Below are 25155 nucleotides of genomic sequence, written 5' to 3' on the forward strand. Positions count from 1 at the left end.
TGTTTGTTCCTCTTATCATTATTGGTTGAGAGTCTTGTATGTTGCCGAACACAGGATCTGTCATAATTTTCACTTGCCTTTCAATGAAGTCAGCAATATCTGTGAATCTAGCTCTTCGGTCGTGTCGTTCTTGCAACTCACATGCTCGGTTCTCCATTTGTCTCTGAATTTATAGGCAGTTTTTTAATGATGCTCAACATGTTCGAAGGCATATCCATATCCAAAAGATACTGCACGTCCTCCATGGCGTTACAACAGCCTCTGAGGAAGAGACTGTAGTCCTGCAGGGCCTTTGTGTCCTCTGATTTAATTGGAGGCCATGAGAGGGCTTTGTCCATGTAAGCAAAGGCGATCTTTTGTTAATTTCCGAACTGCTCCTTTAATAAAGCTTTTGCTTTTGTGTATCCTCGTTCTGGATTCATGTGTTGACAGCTTTTCACAAGTTCTTTGGCATGACCCTTTGTGTGTTGTTCCAAAAAATGTAAACGATCACAGCTGTTAGTTGTATTCCTCTCAACTCCATTCTCAAAAGCTTTAATGAACGTGTGGTATTTTAAAGGATCACCATCATAAATTGGGATTTCTCTCTTAGGTAGGGCTGAGAGGCATTGCTGTTGCATTAGCAATGTTGTTGTATTGTTTCGTTTCCTCATGATGCCAAGAACGTCATTGCTGGTTTCCAGATCCACTCCTTGTTGTCCATGTGAGTCTTGTGTGTTGAATGGGCTCATATGAAGTTGCATTTGATTTTGTTCATATGAAGTTGTATTCATGGTTTTATTTGTTTCAGTTTGTTTTGGAATAAATTCATCTGCATTGACATTGAGTGACTGTTTAGCTTGTGCCTTTTCAAAATATGATTCCATTCCATCTGAAACTTTTGATGTTCTTTTTCCACTTGTTGTGCTTTTTGTCTTGAGAATTTGAAGTGTTGCCATTTTTTCTGCAATTTCAGTGTTCAGTTTGAGCTCTTCTCTCCTTTTGCACAGGCGTTGTTCCTCTTCATCCAAAGCGTGCTTTTCCTTTAATAATTTGTGCCTCATGGTTAAGGCTGCCAGCTCGGCTTCTGCCATTAAACGTGCAGAAGAGGTTGAAGAGCATTGTGACTGAGATGTTCTGTGGCTTCCAACATTTTAAACACTGTCGCTTGGTTTAATGTCATCCTCATTTTCATTTGCTTCATTCATTTCCACAGAAAGTAATGGTATTTCTGGTAAATCCTGTTGTTTCTGAGAAATTCTTTGTTCAGTTTCAAAAATCCATTTTTGAGTGTCCTTTTGAAATGTATTGCTATAGTTCATAATGCTTGAAAACCATTTCTTTTGTTTATTGAGTTCATCCTCAGGAAGTAGAGGCACCAGTTCATTGTGTGAGGTTGTAGCATTTTCACAAAGTGTATTTATATTCCCCATACATTGTTTCACTTGAGACACATTTTCCCTTTGTTTCTCTCTTTCATTTGTAGTATCAACCCTTTAATTGTACCCACAACACGTTTACATTCATTTTGCAGGCTTTCAATTTTATTCAACAGAGCTTTTTCAGTGAGTTTTCTCTCCCTTTTCCCAGACTCCATCTCAGAGCACGAGGCACCGTCATTTGTTTGACTCATTTTTTTTCTTTTCAATTTCAGCGAACTGTGACATTTGAATCCATAACCAATCAGAGCAATTCATTTCAACGAGGCATCATTAGCGTTCCTCCTTGTAACATCGTAAACTTTCGCATACACAAGCAACAAAGCACAGGCGTCATTCAGCGCACGGAGCAAACATATGCACAGACATCGCATATCCGACCAGCATCCCTTTATTCAACTGTTCCAAACGGAGACACTTCGACATTGATGCAATCCGGATTCCTTCTCCACCCACATACATGCACAGGTGAGCTTACCTGTCCTCCATGACAGATGTGATGTGGCACTTTGTCTTTGTTTGACACGGCTGTACTTACTGAGCGTCCCGTTGATGCCTTTGCGCTGTGAGCGGTCGCTTTCCTGTTGCCTTTTTTCGTTGACAAATGTAACGACTGTCATTAAAGTCGTTTGAGAGGATGAGGTCCTGTATGTTTGTGTGACGCGCTGCTGCTGGTTCATAAGCACGCTGAGTCCAGGAAAGGTTTGATCATTTAATACCTCAAAACATCAGCTACTTCAGCGGCTTTCAGGTTACACACGCCTAATGGATGTTAAACGTGCACTGGCGGCGAATATGTAACAAAGCAATAAACTGAACAAAGGCGGTCAACAAAACACTCCTCTCTCTCCTCACTCGTGCAGGTAAACCAGCTCCCTATATCACCTACGGCAATCATCCCCAGTGCCCACGTGACCCAAGCCCTGTGCATCACCGTGGCAACCAGACCAAGCAAATCAAGAGACGAATAATCCACCAGTGACACAATACGGCTCCTACAACTACACACACACACACACACACACACACACACACACACACACACATTTCCAAATTTCCACTGCAGTTGAACGATTGTATGAATCGGAGTAAATTCCGTCACCCTAACAATAAAACGTTCAGGACTTGGGGGCATTTGATCAGATTTTCTGGAACACTGAGAATCTGTATAGGATACTTTATCATGCTCTGTCCACCTTTGACGGCCCGTTTGCTGCTTTTTTCCATTAATGACTGGTAGTGCACTATGGGTTTATCACATCTTTTTAAATGAAAATGGATTCCTGTTTGAAAAAAACAAAACAAAAACAAAGTTAAGGGGCATAAAACCATGGAGATACCTGGCTGTGGCGTTGTGCTTCAAATGCTCCAAGAAGATGCTGGATACTTAACAGGAACTTGATTGATTAGTTCGCCATTCTAGCTCGTTAGTCGTTGCGTTTTATTTTGAAAGTTCCAACCGGATGTAGTAATTTACTACGTTATCACGTATTGAAGTTCGAAGCTGAGGAAACATGGCGAACCTCGGTGGGGCGACTATGGATGGAGGAGACATGATGCGTTATGCTGAATACGCTCCAAAAAGAAAAGTCAGGAGCGATGCAGAGATAGACAGACGGCTGGTAAGGCTTGTTTTCACATTGAAGACCTTTGCGGAGACAGTCAAGCTGAACCAGTCTAGCTTTTACCTCTGAAGCCTGAGCCATGTCACCTCAATGACCGCTAACGTAACAGCACGTCACTGCTCTCTTGCATCAGGGGCACGAGCGATAGCCAACGAACTCCTGTAAAGTAGCTGAAGTAAGCGGCTGTTCTTGGCCTTTCTTGTTTTATTTATTATTTTTATTTATTTATGTTTTATTTGATATAACGCTACGCTGGCTATCAGGCTGACTCACTGGGGACCGTTCAACCCCCCCCCCCGAGCCAGTAACTGTCAAACTCCACATGAATATTCATTGTAGCAAGCGAGTCACAAGTTGGAGACGTGTAGACTAAATGTCCCCCGGCGTCCTGGAAATCCTGGAAAAAGCTTAACATTTTCCAGGGAGGAAAAGTCAAATGCCCTGGAAAATCGTGTTTTGTCGGGATAGCTTTCCTCTCAACCTGCCGTAAACGGTTGAATAACGTTAACACGTTTGGGTCAGTTGGTAATGTTGATGTGGTTGCTAGCATGTTTTGCTAGCGACATGCTCACATGTGTGCTGGTTATGGTGGACAGAGATGGATGATGATAATGAATGGAAAGCCAGACTCAAAACAATGAATGGGGGTCCAATTGCATGTGAGTCAAACACCGGCAAACTACTGGCTAACATGAGTGGTTTCGTCTCTTCTGACATAACGCTGCACTGTTGAGGTAAAGCGGACTATAACATGACATGTTTAACTTTTGTGGTGGTCGCTCGCAGTGGGTCTGATCAGCCGCCTCAAAGACTCCACTTAATCTTACTCGTCATGGGGCGAAAGTATGATGTGATATACAGTCAATGGCAATTAATAGTCCAGGCAAACTCGACTCTACCTGTGAATCTTAAATTTAGGTATGTAAAAATATTAAATATCCAATGTGTTGCAGTGGAGCTCCGTCCATTGACTTACACAGTAATTTACATGCACTCATTAAAGCTGACTAAATTTTGCTGAAGCAATTGTTCTCTTTTCCACAGAGTATTGATATTGAACAACATCAAACAAATCATTAACAAACAGATATCAAACAGCCTATGTGGATCACATAGAACACACTGAAGCTGCCACACAGATTTCCTGTGTTGGCCTGTATGTGATCCAGTGGGATAACTGGAAACTGTTTTGTTTTGGTGACAGGGAGGCACGCTGATAGCAGTTGGTCTTGGTGTGGCTGCTGCAGGTTTTGCAGGTAAGAATAGGTTGATACGAGATCAGTCATTTGCCAAGATAATGTAATGTGGACACGCATGTGCGTTTTTCTTTTTTGGGTTTTCATTCACTCAGTCAGACTGCTAAAATTGTTACTCTGCCTGCCTGCTTTTGACGTTCACTCTGTTTAGTTTTGCTTTGCTTTTTGTTGGTCCCTATGTGGTTAGAAATTTGTTTTCATGTCTGTGTTTGATCCACAGGCCGCTATGCCTTCCAGCTGTGGAAGCCTCTTGGACAAGTCTTCTCTGAAACTCTCAAGAAGATGCCCACATCAGTGAGTAATTAGTTAAACTTCTATGCATCTACCGCAATCTTTTTTATTTTCCAATATCTGCACTGGAAAAAAGTACACAAACAGTACAAGTAGGTGAAGGTTCAAAGAAAGTCTTGAGAGCAAAAATCCTGAAATTGTTTCACATTCTCTGATTTTGAGCGGAAAAATACAAACTAACAAATAAAATGAAGCCCATCCTCAGACTGAGACTACTGAAGTGCTCTAATCCTACTCTGTCACCACAGGCTTTCTCATCATATTACAAAGGAGGTTTTGAGCAGAAGATGTCCAAACGAGAGGCAAGCCTCATTCTTGGCATCAGGTAACAATGTTTTGTAGTTAATATTTCTTAAGTGTTATCAGTTAACTTATAAGTACAGTCCTTCACTGTGTGTCTGTAAGTGCTCAGAGGAAAGCGATTGCTGACATGGGTGGGTTGTTTGTTTTGTGCCCAGCCCAGTCAGCACGAAGACCAAGGTACGTGAGGCCCATCGGAGGATCATGGTCCTGAACCACCCAGATAAAGGTAAGCTTAAACTCGGACACTCAAAGTGACAAAGTCGTATGTCTTTAAGACTGCAGTTCATTTTTGTCTGATGTATAAAATGTCAAAAAAAATGAAGTCCTTGCATGTGTGTCAGTTTCACAATATTCACGACATGACATGTACCCATGTTGTATCGCCACACATGCTGCCCTGTCTGTGCTGAAACTGATTATTAAAATTTCTGTTCATGCAGAACTTCAAATTCAGCGTATTGATGACAGCCATGTTGTTTCTTTGTTAATTATTCACTTGTGTTTGGCACATGTAGGCCTTCATTTAAGAAAATAACAAATTAGGATACAGGACATATAGGATGATTTTTTTAAATGAGAAAATAACCATGATGAAAAAAGAAATCAGCAAGTAGTCTAGGTTTGGTACAAGAAGGAGACACATCATTAAAGAGCTGGTATGCAGTTACTGGCTGATGTGAAGTGTGCCAAAAGTTGGCACCCATTATTAATGTTAAAAGATGTTGTGAATGGTCGAATGTTAAAGGAGCGATCACAGAAAAGGACTTTTGTTTGTGTGTGTGTGCAGGCGGGTCACCATACCTCGCTGCGAAGATCAACGAGGCCAAAGACCTTTTGGACAAGGAGATCCGGCGATGACCTGCACTGCTGACGAACACTTCACCCTGTGCATGATCTCAGCTGTCGTATAGCTCCATCGACATTGACACCACACCAAGGCATCCACTCCTGGAGGAAGGCAAAAAATATACTTTCATGACAGATGACATCTTAACAAGGTTATGTAACTTAGCTTTGGCATAAAGTGTCACCATTGTGAACGTATTAATATCTGAGAGTGAAGGATACTGCCTTGAAGTGACTGACAGTCATTTTGACTCATCATTTAGGTGTTACAATTAAGGACATGGGTGGGTAAAGTTGTAGAGTCGCCCTCTAGTGGTAGCTGCTCTAAGTTCAACAAGAAGTGGCTTAAGGAAACCGCTGCTGCTGCTGCTGCTGCTGCTGCTGCTGCTGCTGCTGCTGCTGCTGAGGTCAAGATTCACTGGTTCTACTGTGTATTCAATTTAATTATGTGTACAAACGTCAGCATATAAGGATATGTAATCTATTTAAGGAATAGTAAAATAATGCAGTAAAATATTTCCACGCTTAAACAGTTCATATGGAAAAACATTTTTTTAAAATAAACTTCATTTGAAAACCTACACACTAGGTGTTTGTTTGTATTAGAATGAGTGACTGTGGCAGATTCTTTGGGCAGGTCATCGTAAACCTTCTCGAGCAAGCTTTACTGGGTATTATTAATGCTGTAAAATGTCTCTTCATAGCAAATGCCCTGGCCATACCATGCTCCTTTGTTCACATAACCATTTTCTGTCATCAGTATAAAAGAAAAAACCCAAACACTTCACACAGCAACTTTTAAAACACTTCTTTATTTAGAGGATGATGTCATACCGATGTCATTGTACACTGTATGTCAATGGACAGAAGATGACAGAGAGCGAGACACAGCATTTAGCGGTTACACTTACAGCAGCAGTTATTGGTCAAAAACACCAACAAGTTACATCATGGTTTGCTTGAACAAAGTCAAATAAATAGAAAAGGAATCTGTCCTGATGTTACCATGTCAGCAAATGTCCACCAGTCCTACTGCTCCCAGTCTGCACACTGGACTGCTGTCAGAGGTCCCTGTGGTTAGTCTGGACCAGAGCGAGCGTCATGGGTTACATTTCTATCATGAAGGCAGATGGTTTGTTTAGAGCAGCAGTGGTCGGAGCCTTGAAATGACAAGTGTCATGGGTGCATTAATGTTTGGACTGTGTTGACTACAAGTCCCACAGAGGAATACACCAAGTATCCAAATCAGTGGGTTTAAAAAAGCAGGGAAAGTAAAATCAATTTCTCTCCTTGGGGGGTGTTTCCACTTTTGCATTTATTTGGTCAAATCTGTAATTGCCAAAATGTGGAGCCCATTGCCAAAGTATTTAAGAATTTGGATGCAAAATTTCAAGCTACTTAATGTGTGCTCTCATTATCATCTTTCATAATTTGCCTCCTTTTAATGAACTGGATGACATCTGCTGTATCATCAGAGTTTTTACAGCAAAGCCGCTCAATATCATGTGAAATGTTTCCGCTAAGTCAAGAGCACAAACTGTTTAATCATCCACAAATTTGAATTTCACTGACTTTTCTGCTGGTGCTAGTTGCCCCCTCTATTCAACGTTCTCCAGTGGGTGTGATTGGTACAGAATCTGTGTGGGCAGGCACTAAAATACTTTGTTACGCCACCATTTTGGGGCTGTATAAATTGTTTAAACCACAGTGGAACATACAGGCTGTTGACAGTCTGGTCATTCGCCATCAGCACATTTGGACCCATGAAAAAGAGACTAGACCCCCTCCTTCATAAAAAGCAGGACAAACAGCCGCTGACTCAGCAGGTGTAGAAATAACACGAACGGAAAGGAACATTCAGTGGGAAGTCGGAGGAGGCACAGACAAAAACCTGGGTAACCATGTTAGCACCACGGAAGCTCCGCCCACTTACGGGAACAAGTGGCATGCTGGGAAGAGAGAGGTGATGTTAGGCGTACATTAGGAGGATTCTTATCCAAAGGGATTATTTTACAGTCGATCGTCATCAACAGAACATCCAGAGAGATGAGTATTAATAATTCCACTAAATATTTCCAGTATTGTACATTTGTGATCCAGCGGGTCACACACGAGAGGAAGTCTGCTGATTGCTTAACAGCGGAAAAACAGTTAGAGGGCGCTGTCATTCCAGAGCAAACAGTGGTCAAGCGGTCACAGTTTCTGCTGAACGGAGTGAAATATTGCCAGAGGAATCTCTTCCAAAATGTTTGTCCTCTTTCAGGAAGCGTAAACAGTGAGGCTGATGGGAAATGTAGTCCTAATTTAAAGAAATACCATCAGTAAGAATGACCTGCTGCAGCCAGCTGAGGCCTTTCCCGGCTCAGGGAGAACAGATGGGAAGTTTTGGTGGAAATGAAACCGCAGCCCTTTGTTAACGAGCTTCATTAAGGCTGCTCAGTTTAACATCACCAGCGATCCATTAGCAGTCCTGTGTAGCCCTCTCTAAGTCTTCATCCTGTTGCCCCGCCTCCTCCTCTTCCTCCTCCTCATCTTGCTCCTCTTTCTCACTTAGTTCCTCTCCAATCACATCGAGCTGCTTCTCCCGCCCGTTTAGCACCACCTCCTCCTCCTCCTCATTACCAAGGGCTGCCTCCTGCAGCTGCAGCCGTCTCTCCTCCACCAGCAGGAGGCGCTCTCTCACACCCTCTGCTGCCGCTGCTGTTTCGCTGGGACTCCCAAAGTACTGCTCGCTCCTGAAACAACAACAACTCAAATCAGGAGTTTGGACTACGTGAAATGTGTGTGTGTGTGTGTGTGTGTGTGTGTGTGTGTGTGTGTGTGTGTGTGTGTGTGTGTGTGTGTGTGTGTGTGTGTTTTACTGTGTACTGTTTTATCTCCCATACAGAGTCAAAAAGCTGGCGAATCATTGAAAAGAGAATCATCATCCCACCAACTCTGATATGCAGCGAGGGTCCCCCTTTGGAATCAAACCACAGACTAAGGCTACGTTCCCACCAAACGCAATGAAACAAGATCGCACCACAAGATTACATACAAAGTCAATGCAAAGACGCGATTTGAAGCGTCATTTTGCCGGGCGACGCGACGGCCGCGATTGCGCGGCGCGATGGACGCGTTGGCCGCTCTCATCACGTCGCCCCATCGCGCCATTGCTTCACTGCTCGAGTTGAAATGATTGAACTTTTGCGGCGGATTCGTGTGAAGACGTGCCGCGACAGCCTATCAGCGTTGAGATCGTCATTGACGTGCTGACGTACGGACGTGGTCGATGAGAGAATGAAATGGCGGAAGAAATGTTGTTGTTGGGCGGGCTTGTCGCGCGACGCGATGACGCCGCAAGGGGTTTTTGTACCAGCGTCAAAACTGGAGCGTCTGGCACGACGCGATTTCATTTGAGGCGCGATTTGAGGCGTTTGGTGGGAACGTAGCCTAACAGTTATGTGGCATGAGCTGTGACCATTCATCCACTCGGCCACTCTGCTTTAAATCATTCTGTTGGCGTCTCGGCCCACACATGTACTGTTTTGGCTCACTCTCATCACTCCCACAGTATCATATTCAGACGCAGCCAGCAGCTGTTATTAAGTTCTAAAGACCGCAAGTTTACACAACCTGCTTAGTACCACACAACAGACAGACACAATTTGTGACCAAATGGTGAACACTTAGCAGCTAAAGAGCCAAATATTTAGCTCAGGAGTTGGTAGAGACCAAAAAGAGAGTGAATATTGGACTATCAAGCTCGATGTATCAGCTGAAAAGTTGAGGGTCAGGCGTGGAGCGGTTATAGTTAAGGTGAGGGTCTCCATGGAGCCAACGGTCTCCAAAGTGACAAAGTCAGATTCGTGAGTGTGTGTATACGGACCCATCAGGGAAGATAACAGGCATGGTCAGTCTGTCCAGCAGAATTTTCCCCGACGAGTCGACATCATCCAGAGACTCTGCGTCCACACACTCCTGTTGTAACACCTGAAACGCAGTAAAAACACACGTGGTCTAAGAAAATGGATACTTTCACATCCACCTGGCTGCAGGAGTGTGTAACGGGTCAGTGTGACGAGCCGACTGCACGTCTCTCTCACTTTCTCTCAGCCTGTCTCACCTTTTCGGCAGCAGTGTGGAAGTTCAGAGCCAGCTCCAGTCTCTGTTGTCTCTCCTCAGTGCAAACAGTAAACTGCTTCCAGACTCGGTTGAGTCTCGGCAGAGTGTCTCCAGACGAACGTGTCGTACAGCGCAGGGACTGACAGAGGACGACAGTCGCCTGCAGCAGCTGGCGGCCGTAATCATAGGTGCTCTGAAGGAAAAGCCAAGAAAGAAGACAGGAAGACAGAGACGGAGTTCACTCAGAATGTTTTTTTGTCCTGTTTTGTCTCTTAAAAGTTGACAAATATTTGTTGGATTGCCAAAAAATTTGGTCCAGACATTCATGTCTCCCAAAGAGTAACTGTAATATCATTTGGGATCCTCTTTTTCTCAAGCGCCACCATCAGGTCAAGACTTTTATTTGTCCAATTCTTTACTCAAGACACGACCAACAGGTCAAATGACTATGAGCAGTCTGGAAGTGTCTCACCTGAGCGACGTCCACAAACTTCCTGTGTTTGTCCAACATGGTTCGGGTCTCCTGAGTGTCATCGCCCAGTCTAACATGAGTCTTCAACAGGGCATCCAACAGCTCGCCAAGCCACTCTACTGCCTGAACACACACACACCCGCGCGAACACACACACACACACGCACACACACACACACACACACACACACACACACACACACACACACACACACACACACACACACACACACACACACACACACACACACACACACACACACACACACACAGGTCATCATATCATCAACACAGGCAGTCTTTTTGTGTATTTGTGTGTGTTGTTGTTGTGTGTCCTACCTGTAAAGCATCTTCTTCACATTTAAACAGTTGGACCATCTGCAGCATCTTCAGCCTCCTCACATCCACCATGTCCTCACACCTGAAACACACACACGAACACACACTGTCAAAAGCTAGGAGTGTTTGTCCTGAGGGTGGTAATGAGGAACGCTGAGGTGACTCCCTGCTGAATCCGCAGTGAGCAGAAAAAGAAAAAGTTACCTCTGCTTGCGGAGCTGCATCTCCTCCATCACGGCCTGGATGTGCTGAACATTGTCCGGCTGTTCCCCCGCTGGACTCTCGCTTTCCTCCAGAGACCAAGACGGCTGGCTGCACATCTGCTCCAGCAACAGCGCCCCCTTCTGACGCAGTGAGGCAAGGCCTGCCTCTGCAAGGAGGGAAGACGGTTAGTGTCGCAGAGGAACTCCACTGCACCCATCGATGGGTCACTGCTGAGGTCCACAGCATGTATGTAGATAGACTAAATCAACACCGCAAAAAAGTATTATTGGTATCACTCAGGACACAAACCAACAGTCTGCAGCTTCTCCTCCAACAGTTTGAGGTTTTGCTGAATTGAAGCTCCATCAGCTGGAGCCACGTCAGCACAGAGCATGCCCAGCAGACTGTCCAACTGCTGGGACAACTGCAGGGAGAGACGAAGAGCTTTGGTTCAGAATAAATCACAAACACTTTCACTTTTTGTAGATCAACACTTGAGTCATCAGTTTATCATCTGAAGAGCTGCTAAAATTACAAGGAACCGTGTTGATGGGCAAAGCTATCAGTTTCCCCGTGTTTAAAGTCTTTGTGCTAAGCTAGGCTAAACACGTCCTGGGCCGACCTCTGTACGGGACGCGCAAAGATGAAACTGAAGCCTGAATTAATGCACAAACAGCAGCTAGTGCAGTGTGTGTGTGTGTGTGTGTGTGTGTGTGTGTGTGTGTGTGTGTGTGTGTGCGTGTGTGTGTCTGTGTGTTACCTCCTGTGTGGTGCTGTGGAAGCCCTGCGCCGCCTGCAGGACGTTCTGTCGGCCCTCCAGCTGTGCCGCCTGCCTGTAGCAGACGTCACTCAGCTGCTGCTGCAGCGCCTTCAGCTCCACCACTTCCTCTTCCTCCCCGGCACTGAGCAAGGCAGCGATCTGCTGGTTCAACTCCACATACACTGCAAACCACTCCTGTACACACACACAGAATCGGGGAACAGGGAGATCGCAGTAATGAACACGTTATAGCTTGTTGGTTTAATGCGAGTCTTGGTTTACAACATCAAGGAAGATGACATCACCACTGCTCAGCCTTCTTAAAGTTGTTCATTTTGAATCAAGCCTGTGCTGTACCCACTGCTCTGTGTGACGCTTGGAGTGTGTTCATGACATGACAGTGTCATGGGAAACATATTAAGCGTGAATTCCTTTCTGTGATCTCCTGACCTTTTCACAGCTGAACCACCACACAGATAGCTGAACCACAGATAGCAAATAGGAAACATCAAAGGACAAAGTCCACTCAGATCTTTATTTAACCTCAAATCTGATGTGTATGTGTGTGTGGGTGTGTGCGTTCCAGTAGGTTTCCTTACACTGTGCTGGCTCTCAATCTCCTCGTGTTTCTGCTGCAGGGCCTGAGCCGCTCTCATCGAGTCTCCGATCTCCTGCTGGGTCTTCAACAGCTCTGAACCTGGACCCTGGAGCCAGGTGACCACCTGAGATACACAGAGAGAGAAAACCAAAAAATACAGACTATTATTTTTATTATTTGTGTTGTTTGTAAGGATGTCCTTCAGTCACTGTAAGTCTCTGAGCTGCAGTGTAGCAGAGTGTCCAGCAGGGGGCTCTCAGGCTCTACTTGTCTCTGGAAATTACATCATATTTGATTATCTTTTGATGGTGACTGTTCATAAATCCTTTCTTACATAGTTTATATTAAAATTACTTTTTTGCTTTTTTTTATCCATGTCATAGTTTCCTTGACATGCTTTGGCAACACAAATATATTTACATGTTACCGTAGAACCAATAAGTGAAATTGAACAGCTGAAGCGTATGAGGTGGGGAAATTAAATCAGATCATATCGAGGTACAACTGAATGAATGAATTGGCTGTTAAAGGGGCATTCCAGTGGTTTAGGATACATAACTCTTTTATTAAGTTGGAGAGGACATATTTTAAAAAACATGGTCAAAATCAAAGCAGCAGAGGCAGACGTGTCTTGACTTTTAGGTCCCACTGTGACTAATATATTATTTAAAATCTGTTACTGTGTGTTTGTCTATTACAAAGAAAAATCAGACCGCACACAGTGATTATGATTTTGTGATGAGTTGAAATGTTCACCGTAGTACTATACAGTACAGTAACATCTGGAACTGTCTCTCCAGATGTGTGTGTCAGTATCATGTCAGTGATGCCTTAAGAGCTAACACACACACACAAGCTTATTGAGGATTTTTGAGGACTCTGCATAGACTTATAAACATTTTCTGGAGACTAACCTCTAACTCCTGACCATCTGAACCTTAATCAAACCCTAACATCAACTTTTCTCTCACACACACATGCACAACTTTGATCCAGAAATAGGCCAACCCCCCCCCCCCCCACACACACACACACCTCGAAACCTCCAGGCTAGTGACCGACATGTTTTAGTTACCATGGCAACCATAGGCTCTTCTCCAAGACAGTGGTGTTAGCCATCAGCCCCTACGGCTACAGGGACCCCAGCTACCACAACAGAGTCTCCTTCTACTGCAGCTCTGTGGAGCAGTGAAGCTTGGGGGGGGGGGGGGGGGTCTAAAGCATCGTTAGCGGAGCTGCTCACTGACACTGTGAGGGTAAAAGGTCAAAGGCTTGATAAAAGAATTGGAGCAAGAGGCTCTTAAAGATTGAGGAGGCCGACACTGCACACAGAGTTGTGAGTGTGTGGGGAATATTTACACACTCATGAACTGCACACAACTCTAAAATGTCTACCTGCACCTCCACAGCTCACTTATTAACATGTCTTATCTCCTTTGTTTGTTCTGAAAGATATGACTTCTCTGTCATGTTTGAGTGTTGCTGCATTTTATAGAAAAAATCAGTTTACAAGCTGCATTTTAAATTCACATTTTCAAAGTCTTTCACATTAGCAGATGGAAACAAAGCTTCACAGTCACCTGCATGACCTTGGCATGGATCTCGTCTAGCTGGGTGCGTTTATTTCGCTGCCTGCAGAGTTCCTGGTATCTGGTGTACTGCTCCCTGAGCGAGTCCAGCAGCTTCATCACCTGAGGCTGAGCCAGCAGCTCCTCCTCCATGGGACACCAAGCTGGACCTGGGGGTCAGAGGTCAAAGACAGAAGACATGGGGTTACAGTCCAGGACGTCTTCGGTCTGTAAGGTCAGGTATCTAATTCACGGGACCCTACAGAGCTGATACACGCTCACACACTGACTCATGCTGTAGTGTCCTATGTAGCACGCTGGAACAACTGAATGACTGCATTCAACCGGCAATCTCCAACAACAACAGCTCACATTCACACATAACAACACACAGCACGCCATATCATCATCAGCCTGAGCCGGCCCAGCACAGTGACACCTGGACTGACTGACAGCCGCGTCCTCACCTCCCTGCCCTCCTCCTCCTCCCTCTGAGCCATTAAAACGACGCTGCTGCAGCTCCGACAGCAGCTCATGACCTGCAGACAGACAGAGACAGAGAGCGTGGGGTGTGCATTGAGATTTAAAAGCCTGTTATAAAAGCATCTGAAACAATGATGCGTCAGTGTTTGTGTACATGCTGTTACATTATGAAAGGAGCTGGTAGAGGGAGGAGGGTGGTACCACAAACAAAGACTCCTTTCACCTCTGCCCAACACACAGACACAGGCTACTCAGCACAGTGAACGCAGCCCTCCAGCCATTCATCCACCCATCCTTAGCGTCTATTAAGCTCCAGGTCTTAGTGACAGTAAGTATCTAAGACCTCCATCTCTCCACCCACATCCTGCAGGTCAGGCTGAGCCAAAACAGCCTTATTTATGCTGCTTGGATGCACGATTCCATTCTTTCTCACGGCTTGTGACCACAAGTGAGGTGAAACAAAGATCAGTTGTGTCCACAGTAATTCAGGAAATACAACCTTGATTCCAAAAAACGTACATCAAAACAGAATGGAGTCATTGGCAAACAAACTTTGTTTACAGGCAACAGCTTTATGAAGTGTTCCTGAGCCCATGTAGTGATATCCTTCACGCAGTCGTGTTTGTCTTTTGTTGCTCCTGTACCGACTGGTTTGAAATGTGTTGCTGCATCAAATTCAGAATAAGCAGATATTTCCAAAAATCAATGAAGCTGATGAGGAAGCCATTACTTTGACTGTGTGAGCTGTTTTTTTGCACTAGACTGCGAGCGGGGAAATCCTCATGAACAACATAAAGTCAGCTCATTCACAGTTTTTGGGGGACAGTTTGGACCGGAGACAAAGCTCAGTGTCTTCAGTTTGTTTTGCATTCAAAGGTTTGTCTGAAGCTAATGTGAGGCTTTGGCAGAAAGAGTCAGACAAATCAAATGTGGATATCTTGTTAGATATCGTGTCCCCTCTTTGTGTTTCCCTGCTGTGCTGCAGTAGACGGACAATGTCTTAATCGGACTCTCTGTCATGACATCATGAGACCAACATGTACAACTGCCATCACATTTACGGACCACATGCACGTCTGAAAGGGGCTTAAATGAGAGAAGATTCATTTACCGGTCTGAAGGACAGTCTCAGGGTCAAAGGACGGCAAGAGGGCACAGTCAGCTGATCTGCACAGGAAAGACAAACACACAGCTCTAGAGTCCATCTGTCTGCGTGTGTGTGTGTGTGTGTGTGTGCGTGTGCTGCGTACTTGTCCTTGTCCACCGTGCTGCTCTTGTCACTTTCATTGATAATCGACAGCTCGTCCAGTAGCGATGTTGACTCCTTGGTGAACTTCTCAAAAACCTGCAGCAAACGACAAATAACGGATGCGCTCAGATCTGGCACCAGGTTACTGTGGCAACAAGCATTTTAAAGTTAGAAAAATATGAAATTCATTTCAACAAAATAGCGACCAGTCTCTTGTTGAGCCAGTCGCTGTGGTCGTAGTCCAGACTCCCTCCGAAATCGTCCGTCAGCTGACAGGGTTCAATGTAACGGGTCAACTTATTGGCCGAAACCAAGATCACCTGAAAGGAAGCGCAGATACCAGCATGAAATGAGCACATGAATCAAAACAATGACTAAGTTTCATTTTGGACTTTCAGTGTAACACATCATTCAGGCTGTAAGTAACAGACAGACTTTAAGATCTCACTCCTGGGACATTATTAAGAGATGAGGACTTTTCCGATACCCACACTGCATGAAAAAGTTCACGACACGACGATTCAGAATGAATATAATCAAAAAATAAATAGTCAGTATGACTCATGACTAATCAATTCACATCGCAGAAATTGTGCAGTATGTATTATATTATCTGAGCTGCGAAATACAAGAGCTCTGGTTCACATACACAGACTCTGTGGCCCTGCTATAGCTCAATTCAGTGTTTCAGGGAGGGCATGTTGGCATAATTAGCATAACAGACATAATTATAGTGCTTGTTTTCAGAAGTCACTGAACAGTCACACTCTGATTTTTCTTCTTCAGGCTAATCTTAGCTTCTGTGTACTGTTTCCCCTGCTCTACACACAACATTTTGACTTACAGGTCAAAGTTTAGGGCTGTTCTTAAGACCATTTCTTAGACAGTTTAGTGCTGATCACAGATTGTGTATCTCGCGCTTGCTTCAGTCTGCTGTATCAACCCAGCAGAGTTCTTGAATCACAAGACAAACTTCACCTTGGACATCCCAGAGCGCTTTCTAAATCTGGAGATACAGCGTGTTCGCAAAGAGCCTGTGAGCTGATCTGAGGTTTGACAGACCTTCTTCTATGAAGGAAAACTAAACAACTTAAGCTTTCCCTTCAACGTGTAGACATTTACTATGTCTGTCTGTACAGGCTTTATCCTCACCATCTTATCAGTAAAACACTTGGAGCTGCATTCGTGTGGAAATAAACATGGACAGTCAGACAGCTGGACTGAGTCTGTCCTCCAGTTGTCACTGCAGCAGATGCTGCCAGAGAAACTGGACTCAAGTCAGTGTGTGTGTGTGTGTGTGTGTGTGTGTGTGTGTGTGTGTGTGTGTGTGTGTGTGTGTGTGTTTATTCAAATGTTAGGTCAGATTTTAAATCAGCTGTACAAAGCACACCCCACTGTGACATCCACACACACACAGACTCCATAGTTAAGATGAGTCACATTTCAACACCATCACTGGAATCTCCCTTCCAGCAGCTGTGTGCGTGCGTGCGTGCGTGCGTGCGTGCGTGCGTGCGTGCGTGCGTGCGTGCGTGCGTGCGTGCGTGCGTGCGTGCGTGCGTGCGTGCGTGCGTGCTCTTGGTGAATTCTGAAGTGAAGTGAAGAGGACAAGTGCTCTAAGAAATTTAAACAATAAACTCACACTCGCAGCACATTTTCATGAGCAAAGATTTCTTCTTTCAAAATACATCTAGCGTTTAAACAATCTGATGAATCACATGCTTAGGAGCTCGCAATACAATGTGCGCAAACACGAGTCACTCCTTACATTAAAACTGCACTGTTCATGAGCTGATTCTTCAGTGTCGCAGCGTTACTGAACTCACCATCAGGTACAGTCGTCTGAGCAGCCTCTGCTCTCAACACACAGTGATAACTCCACTTCGACTGAAAAATAAAGTCATCTGGACATCGCCTCTGATGGATTATCTATCTGCAGCAACTTTCAAGTCACGACAGACCAACCAACTTGCTCCGGTTACCTTGGCAACTGTGGAGCCAACATGGCTGCAGAAATCTGGGTCACAGTGACTACTGATCTCTGTCAGTAAAACCATCTGTTGTAATAGAGAAGGAGGCTGGCCGAAAATCTCTCTCACACACACACACACACACACACACACACACACACACACACACACACACACACACACACACACACACACACACACACACACACACACACACACACACACACACACACACACACACACGTGCGCACGTGTGCTCTCTCTCTCCTGGCTCAGATTTCCAGCAGCACTCAGGACAGTTAATGATGCTCAAGGTTATCCCAAGTGGCACAGTTTCCCTCTGTTTGATATTGGGTAACAGCTCAATTCAATGTGTGAGCGCCTGTGTTCGTGTGTCCGCACAAGAGCAAAAACTGGAAATCCAGATGGTCTGTTTGTCTCTGAGGCTATTTCAAAGTTTCACAGTGAGTAGAAAACCTGGGTTCGTGTTTGCGTGTGGCCGTTGAGTACAGCCTTTAGATGTGGTGGGACAAGAAGTCGCACAGGCTGGTTTGTTTCAACAAAACAGAATTCTTTAGGAAGACAAGAGGTGGACCAGAAGCGACTGGAGCAAGTGTTAAGATATGTGAATCCGGACCAAAGCGCCGGGTCAGTTGATCATCTGACATTGCCATCCGCAGGAGCCGTGCTGCTAACACGATGAAAGAGCTTCATGCTTGGTCGCTCTGTTGCTTTTTAATAACATATTAATGGACGTGTGTCTGCAACGTGTCTGCACAGTGTGTAAAAGGCAGTGTAAACACAGGGAGAAACCTTGCACCAAAACCTCACAAGGTCCTTAAATTGCTGAGCTCCTGCGATGGAAAAGAGAACCAAAGCCCACAAAACGACTTGAGGTTGACCAGAGATGTTTTTCTGGATGGTCCATGAGCTCAATAACAGCTTTCACAGTTCAACAGATGCATAAGGTTCTGATGACATACGGCCTCGCATTGAAAAAGCCTTGTGATCGTCGTGTAAGAAAAAAGTCAGGTACAAATTTTCACAATCCACAAAATCTTTGAGTTCCAAAAGCTCCCTCTCAGCACTGCAGAGGGAGCTCACGCAGTGTAACGTGACGATGAAAGGAAGCTGGTTTGTCCTGAAGCGTTTAGCGAGCAGCAGCTGAGAGACTCACCTCGAAGCCCAGGCGGTCTTTCTCCTTCCAGAAGCAGAAGTGTGTGACCTTCTTGTCCCAGAATTCATCAGGCTTCACCACGCAGACGAGCGACACCTCGGCTGGAATCACATTCTGAAACAGCGTCAATGGCATCATCATCATCATCATGACAAAGCAAAGCAGGCACATGTGTCATTACTGGAACCTGCTCGTACCTGCAGCATGAGCACCACAGTCTTCACAATGTTCCACTGAGACTTGCGTCCATCCACGATAACGGTGAAACCCCGAGCCTTACACTTCTCACTAAGAGAGAGAGGAGAGGTGAACATTTACATCCAGAGTTTTCGGTTCGTTCAGTATTTTCGGGTCACCCATCCAAACTGACTGGCCCCACTGAACAAAGAGTTTGTTCCTTCCTTTCCAAAATCTGCGTGCAGAGTGTGAGAAGACTGCTTCAGAAAGGTCAGAGCGGTGCGTTCATGGCCAATTACTTTGATTACAAGCTCCAAAATCTGAAGCGAGCTTTTGAACGCTGTTTTACTGCCAGCTCGAGCGCTGGACGTTGGAGCTTCAGAGCACTAACAGACCTAAACCGTAAAGACTGGCAGATTTATTTCCAAGGATTTAAAGGATAATTCAAATTCATGGATACTCGGGTCTCAGCAATTATTTTGATGACTACAATGTCATCATAACTGATGTAAATGATATCCAAAGCTAAAAAAATAAGACACAGGAAATTTAATACTGGCCTTAATATAAGACAACATATTTTTCTACTCTTCCCCGCATTCGGAAAGTTAGGATCACATTATATTCAAGGACTAGACGTTTACATATTTTGGCATCACACCACTGCAACTCTCCTACAGAGAGTGGAGAATTATGGGTTGTTTGTAGCCTTGAAGTCCGTGGTGGGTTTTTCCAAGGCCATTTATAGTGCATCTTATTATGGTTAGTCAGCCTTAAACGTTTTTATGAAGCCCAGTTTAACCTACAGAAGTTCAAAAGCAGCTCCTGTAATGTGTTTTGGAGGATATAAATTCCTGACGAGTGCTAACGATTCAAACGCATCTGCTGACATCTTTACTGCACAAATGAAACAGGGACTGAATTATCTGTCCAGCTGCCAAGAATCACTGCTGCCAGAGAACGTCAGGATGAGGAGCGCAGAAAGACAGGCCGCTAACAACCAGAGGAAATCGTTCAGTCTTCTTCTAAGAGCCTGGCGACATACGGTGGGAGTATGCGAGTGAAACACAAGCTGCATGAATGGGGGATTTACACTACGACGTGTTTCACTCTTCTGGAAGAAAAGTCATGGATGAGGAAAATGTTTGAATCTTCCATGGAAAGCTGCTGGGAAGGGGCAGGTCATCTCATAATCAGGGCCGTCTCATATTCGGGCCGTATGGGAAGATTCCAGTCGTAATAAAGTGGAATCATCGTTTAAGCCTTTTACTCTGCAGTTGAACATGCTGGAATCAGACGCTGCTGCCAAGACACAAAGCACCGATCCAGCAGCTCTGCAGTGACCAGTGAGCTCCAAACATGTCTGAAGGCGTCAAAAAGGAGACCAAACTGTCTTTTGTTTACATAACAACACGCCGACATACACCAGAGTGTCACTACTGCTGCCAGTACCCTGTGTGTGTGTGTGTGTGTGTGTGTGTGTGTGTGTGTGTGTGTACCTGGGGATGCTGAGCAGGTAGTCCAGTGTGGCGCTGAGCTCCTCCATGCTGGTCTGATCTGAGCTGAGAGGGATGGTCAGGATCAGACCACTGCGCCGGTCTTTGCCCCCTAAAGACAGACAGGCCGGCAGAGACGGGACATGTCTAATTACTGAGCAAACTACGTGGAAACTGAGATGACGCAGCCCTCACACTGAGGACACACATGCAGACATGTCATGCTAAAGGGTGTGTGTGTGTGTGTGTGTGTGTGTGTGTGTGTGTGTGTGTGTGTGTGTGTGTGTGTGTGTGTGTGTGTGTGTGTCTGTGTGTGAGTGAGTGTGTGAGTGTGTGTTTTACCTGACAGGAAGGCCAGTTTCTTCTTGAGGATGGGGAGGATGGTGGTCGCTTCCATGTTAATGTTGGACATCTGCACACACACATACACACAACGCCTAAATGATGGATTCCAGGGTTTACACTGAAACAGTTTTTGGACACTTTCCCACAACCTCAGACACCAATCCACTGGTCCACAGGCCCAAACACTGGTCCACAGGGTCAACCACTAGCCCAGAGCCTGAGACCCTTGCTGACACACTACCAGCACACTTGCTCTGACACTAACTCTCAACTTTGTGCACTATGTGTTTCTACTGGATTCAAAAATGAACTCTGTATGAACCGCTGTAATTGTATGAATATTACTGAAATATCAAAGAGGTCACACACATCGAGAGGGCGAGCACATTGCAAATACACAGAGCAGTATGACAGTCAGTATGAGAAGTAAAGTCACCTCCTACAGAGTGACCATCAAACACTGCAGAAGCACAGACGCACTACAAACCCTCGCTGAAGCATTACAGGGATGTCATAGAGACCACAGTGATTTTCCATAAGGATTTTCCCCTTATCTGGCATTTCTCCCAGCAGATTCAGATTATTGGCTTCACGTTGCGCTTGGCCTCTGTTTCATCGGTGCGTTTGCACAGTTAAACCTTTCACTTGGTAAATCAGTCCACGTGTTTCTCAACTGGTTGACGTTTTACGTTAATAAATGAACAGATTAAATTGGTAATGATGCAGCCCGTGTTTGAACTGCAGGAGGAAACCGACCTGTTTCCTCCGTCCTGCAGGGGACATCTCGACACCACCCTCTGGACGGCTCCACAGCTGTAATTGTGTTCACCCTCTCTGCACTCCGCTGCTTTGGATTATCAGTGTTTGATCATGTAAAGCCAGATATTGGTTTATACACTGTATAATTCACAGAGATCAGATCATTGATTCTACTCTCATGTCTAAATATGAAGCTATAGCCAGCAGCTGGTTAGCTTAGCTTAGCATAAAGACTAGCTATAGAGAGAAGCAGCTGGCTTGGCTCTATCCAAAGGTACCAGCACGCGTTTTGTTTGTTAAATTCATCCAAAAACTTGAGTGTAAAAACAAGGTGTGGCTTTACAGCAGCTTATCTGTCAGTCTGAGCTGAGACTTATTAAAGGCTCAGCTTATCATTTTGACACACTGATTTTTGTGCAGATTGAACAAACAAGATATAAAGTGAACTTTAAAAGGTGCTGGAGGGCAGATTTAGTTCCCTATACACAAAACCAGACTAACTTTTCCCCTGTGTTTCCAGTCTCTAAGCTAAGCTAACCATTTCCAGCTTTATATTTACCAACAAACCCGAGTGTGGTGTCCATCATCTCAGCATAAACATGAACTTCACATTATGTTCCTCAAACTCAATTCCAAAATTCTCACAAAAATTTTTTTCAAATTATTATTAAAAAGAATGACTATTACAGATTTTGTGTACACTTTTTTTTTTTTTTTTTTTTTGCAGCGGTATCACAAGAGCTATTAATAATCTCTTTTTATGCTCGTATTGCATCTGAGTGTAAAATGAAAGTATCATGACATTACTGCCCTTATTACATTGTTTCCACTTTTAATCTGGTTTGAATTTAGTACATATATGTAGTACAAATATTCCATTTTTAAGCGTCTTTATTTTAATATGTACATCTCAGACAGCGTGGGCATTTTATCCTGACACACTTTTGTGTAATGTGATTAAAATGCTGGAGACCATCAAATCTGTACAAACCACACCCACTCAGCCCTGATGAAGCAGACAGATCATTTCAGAGTTCGGCTATCATAAATAAAATAAAATGTTGTTCCCCAAAAGATAAACTTTGATTTTTGCTTTTCGAGTCACGAAAATTCATTGTTTTAGAAGAATATTCCAAATGAAGAAAGCCCGTTTTCATGGGCCTTTAGTATCTTTAAAAGTTTGATTTCATGCTGTCAACATTTCTGTTTGTGTTCAACTATCCTGCTCGTTGTCCTCTAAACACTGAACCTTTTCTTTGGCTGTTATCCTGCTCATCAGTCAGTGGAGGTAACAGCAGCAGCATTTCTCCTGATGAATGAGTGTGGTGACTGCAGCACCGGTCAGTCCTGCTGCAGGGCATCGTCTTCGTCTACTCCGTCACCGGCTGCCTGCGGCCTGGCCGCAGCTGCAGGACGGCCCGGCCCGGCTCGGCTCGGTTTGTCTCGGCTTGGTTCGGCTCGGCCCACAGACACAATGACCTACATTCAGCAGCTGCAGGCTGCGGCTGCTGCGGCGGCTGCGGCTCTAACCTCCCTCACCTCAGCCTCGATCCTCTCAGCATCGACAACTTTGGGATCGATCAGCAATAAGTATCGATCAGGCGGATTTTCTTACCTTTCAGTCAAATCTGCAGCATTCTACTGTCCCGATTTTTTTCTCCCGGTCCTCCTCCTCTTCTCCTCTATCTCCCTTTCTCCTCTACGGCTCTTCCTCTCGCCTTCCTCCTCCTCCTCTTTCTCCTCTCAGGCTGAATTAGAAGCAGATGTTTAATTTGGATTCCATTAAAAAAAAAAACACTGAAGATCTCTGTTTGTTCTCTGCCCGCTTTCAACAACAGTGGAAACACACAGCGAGCAGGCGGTGGACTTCACTGCTGCGCGCAGCCCCTGTCAAGCCGAAGAGTGCCACTTCCGGCAAAGCGACGTTCCAAATAAAAGCCTGGAGGCGGCTGATCTACTTTCCTGGAGGAGTCCTGTGTATGGAGGAGCAGGTTCATCAACCTTTGCCAAAAGTATGGAGATTCCTCTTAACACATGGTTTTCAATGACATTCCTAATGTTTAATTCATTTGTTTCTATTTAAAATTTGTTCTATTTTGTCTTTTACTAAAACAAAAAATTGCCAGACCTCGGTATGTACATACTGCGTTACAAGTAGCAGTCCCGCATTCAAACCGTACACATCATACACATCAAAATATACTTAAAAGTACTAAAAGTAACTGTGTAACTAAGTAACTAACTCATTTTGCAGACTGGCCCATTTCAGAATATTCTATTTTAGAGCATAATTATTGATGCATTCATGTGTGCTGCAGCTGCAAAAGGTGAGGGTAATTTGAACTACTATATGTATATGTATAATGTCATGATTTATTAGTTGATTGTATATTTTGTATGTCATGCTAAAGGGGTTCTGTATGGCTTTAATGGTCTTTCTAAAGAAAGCCAAACTGCTGTTGAGACATTTTACTCTGAACCACAGATTTCAAGCTCATGGTGGTGTTAAAGGAAAAGTCAGGGGGTTCTTTTGACCTCATGCTAGTGTTATACAAAAGGTCAAGGAATCACTTAAGTCATTAGAATTTGTCTGTGGACACTGTAAATGTCTGTACAAAATGACCACCCATGGTTGTTGAGTTGTTTCATTCTGAACCAAAGTGTACCGAAGTAATTATTGCACCTATTTTTCACAAACTTCAAATCAATTGTTACTTTCAAGTTTCCCTCAATACCACATGGTGTTCATTTAATAAATTATAGTCCCATTTACAGTAAAATGATTGAGGAGGCAGGGTATGCTTATACTTAGGATACCTTTTGGTTGACAAGTCATTACCACAGTGTGTCCTCAGTCAGATCCAATCAGGATAAAGGTGTATTAATATCCTCCCTATCTCCACCCTCTCCTCCAAATACTGTCACAAAAAACAAGATGGTGACCCCCAAAATGGAGGTTTCAAACGGTAGTTAACAAACCGATGAATGACGTCCACGTTTTCCTATGGGTCTGCAGTCTTTGGTAAAAAATTAATATGTTATGCTTTTATTTTGAAGGCCACATTGCCTCTTTTTGTAACTTTATAATTTTGGAATCGTATATCCGGGGGCGGAGCCAGATTTAGACCACGCCCTATGCATTTCAGGCCAGTGAGGCGTTCAGGTACTATCGGAAAACTGCTGGTCTGATGTTCAGGATCCGATTTATGGTCAAATAATAATTTAAAAAATAATATGAAAGAAATATGTCAACAAACAACAAAACCAGTCATAATAAATTAAATACAAACATTAGATTTATAGCTATAACAGAGTTATTATTATTTACAGAGATGATGAGATGATGTTAATTAACAGGACTCTTATTTTGACTCATTAATTTATTCATCACAGTAAAACACGTGCATATATTTATCTTCTATGTACAGGTAGAAACCAAACAATACATTGTTTTATATACATAAAAAATACAAGTTTGTATTACCAGTTCTGAATCTTGTAAAGTAGCATTGCTCCTGCTGCTACAGGAGCAAAATAGATCTTACCTCCTGAAGCATGTACAGAATTCCCAATCACCTTGAACCCATGCTTATAATTGATATTTCTTTCCACTGTCAAATTTATGCAGAGACTGATTGTCACATTCATGCCATATTTATCATCTCAAAAGCACCACTGTTTCAGTTGATGCGAGGAAGCATTGTAAACTAGATCT

At 44.2% G+C, this 25155-nt stretch overlaps 2 protein-coding genes across 2 annotated transcripts; one reads left to right on the top strand and one right to left on the bottom strand.

The window, feature by feature from the left end:
* Positions 1 to 2904: 2904 nt before the first annotated feature.
* dnajc15 (DnaJ (Hsp40) homolog, subfamily C, member 15) lies at positions 2905 to 6345 on the top strand. Its single transcript, XM_070975895.1, has 6 exons — positions 2905 to 3040; positions 4248 to 4299; positions 4520 to 4593; positions 4839 to 4915; positions 5049 to 5119; positions 5681 to 6345. The coding sequence occupies exons 1-6, from the start codon at positions 2933 to 2935 to the stop codon at positions 5749 to 5751; spliced, it is 453 nt and encodes a 150-aa protein (XP_070831996.1). The 5' UTR covers positions 2905 to 2932; the 3' UTR covers positions 5752 to 6345.
* A 190-nt stretch (positions 6346 to 6535) lies between these two features.
* sestd1 (SEC14 and spectrin domains 1) lies at positions 6536 to 23361 on the bottom strand. Its single transcript, XM_070975894.1, has 19 exons — positions 23056 to 23361; positions 20679 to 20748; positions 20340 to 20448; positions 18861 to 18951; positions 18664 to 18777; positions 15723 to 15836; positions 15518 to 15612; positions 15379 to 15434; positions 14252 to 14323; positions 13797 to 13954; positions 12218 to 12340; positions 11619 to 11813; positions 11168 to 11282; positions 10859 to 11024; positions 10655 to 10736; positions 10316 to 10438; positions 9845 to 10036; positions 9608 to 9711; positions 6536 to 8474 (listed from the first exon to the last, which is right to left on the bottom strand). Exons 2-19 carry the CDS (start codon positions 20746 to 20748, stop codon positions 8201 to 8203), a joined length of 2253 nt encoding a protein of 750 aa, XP_070831995.1. The 5' UTR covers positions 23056 to 23361; the 3' UTR covers positions 6536 to 8200.
* Positions 23362 to 25155: the final 1794 nt, after the last annotated feature.

The sequence above is a fragment of the Chaetodon trifascialis genome, chromosome 12 (genome assembly GCF_039877785.1).
Source record: "Chaetodon trifascialis isolate fChaTrf1 chromosome 12, fChaTrf1.hap1, whole genome shotgun sequence".
In the NCBI taxonomy this organism is placed as follows: Eukaryota; Metazoa; Chordata; class Actinopteri; order Chaetodontiformes; family Chaetodontidae; genus Chaetodon; species Chaetodon trifascialis.

Bases quoted from the DNA above. Each gene is read 5' to 3' on its own strand.
- dnajc15 (XM_070975895.1), top strand. From the start codon at position 2,933: ATGGCGAACCTCGGTGGGGCGACTATGGATGGAGGAGACATGATGCGT. The intron at 4,300-4,519 runs GTAAGAATAGGT...TTTGATCCACAG, and splicing joins GGCTGCTGCAGGTTTTGCAG to GCCGCTATGCCTTCCAGCTG. The intron at 4,916-5,048 runs GTAACAATGTTT...TTTTGTGCCCAG, and splicing joins AGCCTCATTCTTGGCATCAG to CCCAGTCAGCACGAAGACCA.
- sestd1 (XM_070975894.1), bottom strand. From the start codon at position 20,748: ATGTCCAACATTAACATGGAAGCGACCACCATCCTCCCCATCCTCAAG. The intron at 12,341-13,796 runs GTGACTGTGAAG...TGTGTATCTCAG, and splicing joins TCCATGCCAAGGTCATGCAG to GTGGTCACCTGGCTCCAGGG. The intron at 8,475-9,607 runs GTCCGTATACAC...TTGTTGTTTCAG, and splicing joins CCTGTTATCTTCCCTGATGG to GAGCGAGCAGTACTTTGGGA.